The sequence below is a fragment of the Coffea arabica genome, chromosome 8c (assembly GCF_036785885.1).
Source record: "Coffea arabica cultivar ET-39 chromosome 8c, Coffea Arabica ET-39 HiFi, whole genome shotgun sequence".
Classification (NCBI taxonomy): domain Eukaryota; kingdom Viridiplantae; phylum Streptophyta; class Magnoliopsida; order Gentianales; family Rubiaceae; genus Coffea; species Coffea arabica.
Genome location: NC_092325.1, coordinates 41,953,250 through 41,962,054, shown reverse-complemented (window position 1 = coordinate 41,962,054; position 8,805 = coordinate 41,953,250). Strand labels below are relative to the sequence as shown.

The 8,805-nt window shown below is 38.1% G+C and overlaps 2 protein-coding genes across 2 annotated transcripts; both read left to right on the top strand.

Annotated features, from left to right (window-relative positions):
* Positions 1 to 2,623: 2,623 nt before the first annotated feature.
* LOC113707117 (oleosin L-like) lies at positions 2,624 to 3,648 on the top strand. The gene has a single exon (XM_027229278.2). It carries the CDS (start codon positions 2,738 to 2,740, stop codon positions 3,398 to 3,400), a length of 663 nt encoding a protein of 220 aa, XP_027085079.1. The 5' UTR covers positions 2,624 to 2,737; the 3' UTR covers positions 3,401 to 3,648.
* A 3,996-nt stretch (positions 3,649 to 7,644) lies between these two features.
* Positions 7,645 to 8,528, top strand: LOC113705247 (oleosin L-like). The gene is made up of 2 exons (XM_027227038.2): positions 7,645 to 8,040; positions 8,137 to 8,528. The coding sequence occupies exons 1-2, from the start codon at positions 7,766 to 7,768 to the stop codon at positions 8,288 to 8,290; spliced, it is 429 nt and encodes a 142-aa protein (XP_027082839.1). The 5' UTR covers positions 7,645 to 7,765; the 3' UTR covers positions 8,291 to 8,528.
* The last annotated feature ends 277 nt before the right edge of the window (positions 8,529 to 8,805 follow it).

The window sequence follows — 8,805 nt, the reverse complement described above, 5'->3', positions numbered from 1 at the left end:
ACATCCTAGTCCTTGCATTCTTCCTCTTATATATATCAAATAAGTTTTGCCTCCAAATCCTTAATTGTGGGTTCATTGATACGGTTATTGAGAGGGAATGGATTAGGGACAGAACTACATACGTCATATATGTCCTGATGAACTGCCCTCGTCAAAATGCAGACCAATTTTTGCAGCAGGAACGAGATTTCTCCTTGCCATTTCCAATTTGACTCGCAGCAGCTTCTGAGGACTACATATGCCGATGATGCAAAGTTAAGAATGATAAACTAATGGGGCCCTGATTGGAGTTCATTGTGAAGCCGTTTAGAATCCCTAGTCTTCGACTGCTCGTGACACACATGGGGCCGTGGTGCCTAGCTACAGACAATTGTACGGTCTATCAATATTTTGTCAACTTTGAAATTATTTTTTGAGTTTGAATGTTGACTGAATATGCATTAGTTGATATTTCAACCCAATTATATATATATATATATATATTAAAGAATATGTTCTTGCTTCTTAGTAGTTAGGAAATACAGCTCAAGCATCGATGCATCAGAATTCAGAACCTGCACCTTAGCTCCTCTGCTGCAGGATTTCAGTCAAAAAGTGCAACTAGAATCATTCCGTCTGTTGACCTTCTCATTGTTTTCAAATTTTCCTTTTTGCATCTATGTATTTAGTTTAGGTTGTGTTTGGATTGTATTTTTTATGATTTTTCATAGAAAAATTACTGTAACGATTTGATGTATGTGAGGAAAAAAGATAATAGGGAAATGTGATCACGGAAAATAACGTAATTTTCCGATAGAAAATTGGAATCCAAACAAAGCCTATAGTTAGCTGGAGGTGCAAATAAATATTCAAGGCTCATAATTTACCCCGGAAGTATAACGGGTGGCAAAAAGAAGCTAGCTAAAATGGGGAAAGACGAGTTACTCGAACCCAAAAGGGCAAAAAAAAAAAAGAAAAGAAGAAGAAAGAAGATGAAATTGAATTGCAGGAATAATTATTTTCAGGCAACTGGTTGAAACATTAGAAATCAGAGGTTCTGGATTTAAATTTTCGTATTTCTCTCTGTTTTTTAAATTCCATTCCTCTCCTATTTTTTAAAAAGAAAAAAAAAGCATTTCAAACAATTGTTTAGTTTCAGTAGATGCACTTACATATACATTTCAATAGTTGATATTCATTCTACACTAAACAAACAGTATATATGGTGAACATTTTTAGATATTAGTGTGTGCATCAATTCATGCATCTCTCTATTTGATACCATATGAAATCTAAATCAATAGTCATTGCTTCTTTTTTTTTTTTTAATAAATAACAGGCAATAATTGACCAAACAAAATTAAGTACACTAATTAACATGCAATACTTGACCACAGCAAACTAACATAATAATACATTATATTGTATACCCAGCCCCCTTGTCCCCTGGCCCATTTGCATCCCTAATCTGTATTAAGACCAGTTCTTGGATTTGGTTATCGTGTTCCTTCATCTTTCATGGGCTAATACTACTTTGGATATCATGTCCTTTTGCCCACCCATGGTAGTTCAGCATCAGAAACGCATGATGAACTAAACAATGCGCAACCTTATTAGTCGCTCTTAGAACCCAAAGTACATTTAGAAAATGTTGATCTAATAAAGCCAAGTGAATATCCACAATTCATTACCTTCCTATAATAATCTTAAAAAGCGAGGTATTCATGTGGCTAACTTCTGTCCCATCCATAATGGGTCTGGTGGAGACCGATATCATCTTTTTTTTTTTTTTTTCAACGTCCAGCATCAATTCAAATTTCTTCAAATTTTCAATATCTTTTCATCAGTGTTATTTTTATTATTAAGTAAGAGAGGGAGACAAGATTTAAGAAGTTGAAACGAGAAAAAGAGGAAATTGAATCAAGACTCGGGAATTAAAGGTTTACAGATAGTAAAACTTACACCGACATTTTGAAAGAAAATTACATATCATCTTGCTTTGAATACAGTGACAGATTCCCTACATATGGTATCCAAAGGTAATTGCAGAATTCCAGGGAAATCTTGCCATGATATTCAAGGCAAGCAAATAGTTCAACATTACACGATATGGGCTTTAGTAGAATGATTTCTAAAACCTCAGGTAGATATTTGCGATCCTTACAAACCTCAGAAAAGGGCCAAATTCACTTTTGTAGTATGAAAAGCTATTGGCTTTTGCATTAGCACTTTCTCCTTTCTTTCATTCTTTCTTCAAAGCCAAAGGCACACCAAGAATTTATTTCTCAGTTTTGAACTTCCTATTGAGGAGCTGACATCAATTAAGCACATCTTCTTTGTTCACTTTTTCATTGCATCAAAGGATATATGCATCAAAAAACAAGTAGTAACAGCCTAAAGCCATTAAGCAGGTCTACAATGTTCCCCCACAACCCTGATATTATGAGACGACAATCTTCCATCCACATCCCAGTGTTTGGTTTCCCTTGCTATATATTATCAGCCCGGAAAACATACGGGTCAGCCACGCAGACCATCCATTTCATGCACCGTACACGTAACACTCGACCCTCCCTTCACGTGACTCCACCCCGACAAGCCAGCCTCGGTTGTATTAATATATTGTTATGTTATATATACACATCAATTATCACACCAACTACTCCACTGTCTCCGTTTTCCCTTCTCTGATTCACATCCCACCTCCATTTCCATCAATTCTACCGAAAATCCCAACAAAAAATTGAAGGAAAAAAAAATGGCAACCCGCCCTGACCAGCTGCAGGCACAGCGCTCATCTAGTCAGGCGGTAAAAACCATCACAGCAGTCGCCGTGGGGGGTTCACTTACGGTTCTGTCGGGGCTGATAGGACTAGTTTTGGCAACGCCCCTTTTGGTGGTTTTCGGTCCTGTGCTAGTCCCAGCTGCTGTAACCATCTTTCTGATTCTTGCAGGGTTCTTTATCTGTGGAGGTCTTGGCGTAACTGCTAGCTTTATTTTCTATTGGATGTTCAGGTATGCAACTGGGAAGCACCCCATCGGTGCAGATCAGCTGGATCGTGTGAGAGAAAAGATTGCTCGTGCCAGCTTTATTTTCTATTGGATGTTCAGGTATGCGACTGGGAAAAACCCCATTGGTGCAGATCAGCTGAATCGTGCGAAAGAAAAGATTGCTGATGCAGCTAAGGAGATGAAGGACAAGGCTGAACAATTTGGACGCCAGGAAGCTGAGGAGATGAAGGACAAAGCTGAACATTTTGGGCAGCAGGTAGCTAACGAGATGAAGGACAAAGCTGAACATTTAGAGGAGATGAAGGACAAAGCTGAAAATTTTGGGCTGCAGGCAGCTAAGGAGATGAAGGACAAAGCTGAAAATTTTGGGCAGCAGGCTCTGCAGCAGATTAAAGGTTTGCGAGTTTGAGATACTTGATGGAATATTGTGCAAGCAATTGATGTATGATGATGCATGAATAAACTTTGTGCTCTAATTATGGGGGATTGTGACTTTTTATGTTTCCTAGTTAATCGGCGAATTAATTGTTGTTGTGACTGTTGTAGAGAGTGGAGATGGGTTGCTGTTTCTCTCAACTCAGCTTGTTCTGTGAGTTTGTCGTTGGATATATCAGTTTCATGTGTGCTAAAACATTTGTGTTTCTTTTAGGCTTCTAACTCCATGCTTTTTCTTTTTTCTTTTTTTTCGGTTATTTTTTCTATGATTAATTTGTGGGTTTTTTTTCATTTTAACTGTGTTGATCTTGGATTATTAGTTTGTAAGCTAGGATCGAATATCTTTGATTGAAAGAGAGTACCACCATTTTTTAAACAAAAATTCCGCCAAGCTACAGCTTTTGAGACCCATTATGTTACGGAAGTGTTAGACTAGAATCTTGTGTATTAATTGTGGCGATATTTGACTTGCTTGTGGGCGGTAGAAATGAGGGAGATTGTAAGTAAGAGCAGGAGGTTTTGCAACAATCAACTCATTGCCGCTATTGCTACTCGCTGTTGTTAACACCATGAATTTCTGCCACTACTGCCATTGGATATTTTTTACTCCTTCCCAGGCGAACTGCAAGTTTAAGAATTGCCAGTGGCAATGGCGAAGGTCAGCCCCTTCCAATCAATCTCTGTCACTATTGCCAAACGGTGTCGATATCTCTCCTAGGTGAAAATGAAGCAAATTTGCCCTGCAAATTGCTGCAGCATCGAGATTGATTGTACTGAAGAAAATTGGGCAGTAACTAGTCATCATTTACTTATCAGGCAAACATATAACTTGCTAGTTTTGTGAGTTACAGCTGACTTCTTCCAGAGCTTAATACTCCTAGTAAAACTGATTCTGGCATTACATGTAATAACGAGCGCAAAATAACAGTAGTCTTCATGGTTTAGGCCAAGAAGCTGGTAGAGCAGCCAGGTGGGTCAACTTCTCAATGGCAGCAATGGATGCTCATGTTGCATCGTCTATTCTCCTCAGACCCTTTTAGAAATGGCCATCACATTGAAGTTGAGTGAATCTGGGTTTTTCTCAATCATCTTCCGAATAACCTTAGCTGCATCCGATGTGATTAACTCAGAAAGAGAAGTTGAAAGTCCAGCTTTAACTGTGATGTGATTAACTCAGAAAGAGAAGTTGAACGTCCAGCTTTAACTGAAGCATAAAAACAGTCGTTTCGTAACTGAAACTAGGAAGCAGACAACTTCCGAGTCACGTGGACATGAGCACATAGAAACTAACGTAAAATCCAGTTGACTCAGCATTGGATAGGCTGACAGCTCCTTTCTATCGGATATGCCGGCCGTGCAAAACTATCCAATACATTTAACCCATTCCCTAATTGCATTCCCTCGTATCCTGAACTTCCCATGTTAACAACACACCAAGAAGATACTTAACAGGGTAACAGAAAAGTGACAAAGTTGCAAATAACATCAAAGAAGTTCATCTAAAAGAGGAAAAAGTAGAAGATGGACCAGTCATTGGTCAACACGAGTTTAAGCTTCAATGGATATTATACACAGCATCACTATTCTGTTGGCACGCAGTTGAACTTCTACTAATTTGGCGTATTCTGATCTTACTCCTTCGTACCCAATCCTCATTACAACCCATGATTGAGATGTCATTGTTGGAATTAGAGTAAGATTGATGCTATAATTAATTGGCTGGCAGCATGAAACGGACTTAATTGAGAGCATACCTCCCGCACGAACAAGCGTGAAAGACAGATGGACCTGGCATTACTCTGCAGATGACAAGTTGTCTATTAAAAACGTGTTTCACGTGATAATGGATTCAAACGTCATACTGGCAGGGCAGTGGGAGAAACAAAGCAACAGCTTAAGATTCCGAAAAGGCTCCGAGACCTATGATATTCCAAGCAAGACAAAGCACCTGCCAAGGAGAATCATCCACAATTCATTACCTTCCTCTGATAAGTGATAACCTTCAAATGCCCCATGCGTAATGGGCCTAGTGGAGACCTATATCATCTTCTTCTTTTTTTTTATCAATTTTATTAATATTATTAAGTAAGAGAGGGAGATGAGATTTAAGAAGTTGAAATGAGAAAAAGAGGAATTGAATCAAGACTCAGGAATTAAATGTTTACAAATAGTAAAACTTACACAGACATTTTGAAAGAAAATTAATTACATATCATCTTGTTTTGAATACAGTGACCGATTCCCTACGCACAGTATCCAAGAGTAATTCCAGACAAATCTTGCCATGCAATTCATGACGAAAAAATGATCAATTTCATCCCTAAACTTTTTGTGAGGATCGATTTAATCCTTAACTTTTATTTTTGACCAATTTAATACATAAACTTAATTTTCGGATCCAATTAAAACCTTCTACGGCACGTGCCACCACCTAAAAGCAATTTGACTTTTAATTTAACAATTAAATAAGAGTATTTTGAAATTTTTGAATTATCCCTCTCTCCACCACCAACCTCCATCACTAACCTCCCGCCTCCTTCTCCTTCCACCTCTCTCTCCCTACCCTCTTTCCCCCACCTTTGAGTTTATATTATAATTGAGAAAGTTGAAGAGGAAATCTACAAATGCTTTCTGGCTCAAGTAAAAATAGCATAAATATGCAAATTTTATCACTTTTGCTACCATTATGGCTGATGGAGAAAAGAAGTCCCAGCCATTTACGCAATCGCTGCTGGAGCATTCGTTAGCCACAATTGCTGCATTGTCATAATCATCACTCCGGCCTTTGGCTGATGTTCACCCTCTGCTTTCATACTAATAGTTCCACAATTTCTAAAAATCGTCTTAGTTTTTCTTCAGGTTTGCTGAAGATGTTTTGAATTTATCAAACGCATTTCAAAGCAAATTGCTTGTGTTGCTGTAAAATCCGGTGGAATTGGTAGCTAGTAGAAAGAGGCTATTTATCGTTTGTTGGAATGCATTTTGAATTTGTTGAATGCCTTTTCAATTGTTGAAATGGATGATGTGAGGTAAGGGAGGGGGAGGGTCAATAAATTAATTAATTTTTTTTAAATCTTAAAAAAGTTTTAAATTTTAAAAATACCTCAAATATTATTGATTTTTTTAATTTACTTAGTTTGATTATAGTTTATACCTAAAGTTCCTAAAATATCCTTATTTAACTATTAAATTAGAAATCCGATTCCTTTTAAGTGGTGGCACTGACACAAAGGAACTTAATTGGATTCAAAAATTAAATTTAAAGAATAAATTGATCAGAAATGAAAGTTAATGACTCAATCGACTCTAGAAAAAAGTTCAGGAATGAATTTGGCCATTTTTCCTATTCAAGGCAAGCAAATACTACAACATTACACGATATGGACCGTTGCTCAAATGCTATAAAATTTAGTTTATCAATAAAATCATCTATTATTTCCAAAAAAATAAAAAATACTACAACATTACACGATATGGGCTCTAGTAGAATGATTTCTAAAACCTAAGGTAGATATTTATGATCCTTACAAACCTCTCAGAAAAGGGCCAATTTCATTTTGCTTACACGATATAGATACAGCAAGAATTTATTTTTCAGTTTTGAACTACCTATTGAGGGGCTGACATCAATTAAGCACATCTTCTTCGTTCACTTTTTGCTAGTAAAGTAGTTAAGAATATATGCATCATTGCATCAAAGGATGTATGCATCAAGAAACAAACGGATAAGGGGATGACCGCTCCTGAACTGTTCACGGCCAGATTTTGACTAAAAAAAATTTGCGATTCAGATCACTAATTATATATCAATTTTCACAATATGTGTAAAACCCGTAAAATTTTATACTAAAATTATATGTTGTGTAAATAAAATTATACCGTATGCAACTAAAGTAACACGCGATTAAAAATGACCAAAACCGTAAGTAACGGGTGCACCTTTCCTGCCTGCCCCTTGTCCCAAACAGATAGTAGCAGCCTAAAACCTTGAAGCAGGTCTCCAATTCCCCCACAACCCTGATATTATCGCCCAGGAGACGACAATCTTCCATGCACATCCCAGTGTTTGGTTTCCCTTGCTATAGATAATCAGCCCGGAAAACATACGTGTCAGCGACCCAAACGATCCATATCATGCACCGTACACGTCACACTCGACCCTCCCCTCACGTGACACCACCACGACAAGCCAGCCTTGGTTATATTATTTTATTATACACACCAACAAATCCATTTCTCTCCACTTTCCCTTCTCCAATTCACATCCCAATTCCCAACTCCATTTCCATCCATTGTGCTGAAAATCCCAACAAAAAATTGGAAGGAAAAAAAAAAAGAAATGGCAACACGCCCTGACCAGCCGCAGACACAGCACTCAACTAGTCAGCTGGTAAAAACCACCACAGCAGTCACCGTGGGGGGTTCACTCATGCTTCTGTCGGGGCTGACACTGGCTGGAACAATAATAGGCCTAGTTTTGGCAACGCCCCTTTTGGTGATTTTCAGTCCTGTGATAGTCCCAGCTGCTGTAACCTTCTTTCTGATTCTTGCAGGGTTCTTTATCTCTGGAGGTCTTGGCGTAACTGCCACCTTTATTTTCTACTGGATGTTCAGGTATGCGACTGGAAAGCACCCTATCGGTGCAGATCAGGTGGATCGTGTGATAGAAAAGATTGCTCATTTTTGCTTTGTTTTCTTTTGGATGTTCAGGTATGCGACTGGGAAGCACCCCATCGGGGCAGATCAGCTGGATCGTGCGAGAGAAAAGATTGCTCATGCAGCTAAGGAGATGAGGGACAAAGCTGAACATTTTGGGCAGCAGGCTCAGCAGCAGATTAAAGGTTCCCCAGATCAAGATACTTGATGGAATATTGTGCAAGCAATTGATGTATGATGATGCATGAATAAACTTTGTGCTCTAATTAGCCGGGATTGTGACTTTGTATGTTTCCTAGTTAATCGGCAATTCAATTGTTGTTGTGACTGTTGTAGAGAGTGGAGATGAGTTGCTGTTTCTCTCAACTCAGCTTGTTCTGCGAGTTTGTCGTTGGATACGTCGTTTCATGTGTGCTAATACATTTGTGTTTCTTTTAGGCTCCTAATTCCAAGGTTTTTCCTTTTTCTTTTTTTTTTTGGTTGTTTTTTCTATGATTAATTTGTGGGTTTTTTGCATTTTAAATTTGTTGATCTTGGATTATTAGTTTGTAAGCTAGGAGCGAATATCCTGATTGAAAGAGATTGCTACCTTTTTTCAAACAAGAAACCCGCTAGGCTACAACTTTTGAGATCAATTATATGTTACGGTCCTTACGGAAGTGTTGGACTAGAATCGTGTATTAATTGTGGCTAGAAGTGGCGATATTTGATTTTGACTTTCTT

What these genes read in the sequence shown, in the direction of transcription:
- LOC113707117 (XM_027229278.2), top strand. Translation starts at nt 2,738, where the DNA reads ATGGCAACCCGCCCTGACCAGCTGCAGGCACAGCGCTCATCTAGTCAG.
- LOC113705247 (XM_027227038.2), top strand. Translation starts at nt 7,766, where the DNA reads ATGGCAACACGCCCTGACCAGCCGCAGACACAGCACTCAACTAGTCAG. An exon ending in ATTTTCTACTGGATGTTCAG is followed by an intron (nt 8,041 to 8,136) that starts GTATGCGACTGG and finishes TTGGATGTTCAG; the next exon opens with GTATGCGACTGGGAAGCACC.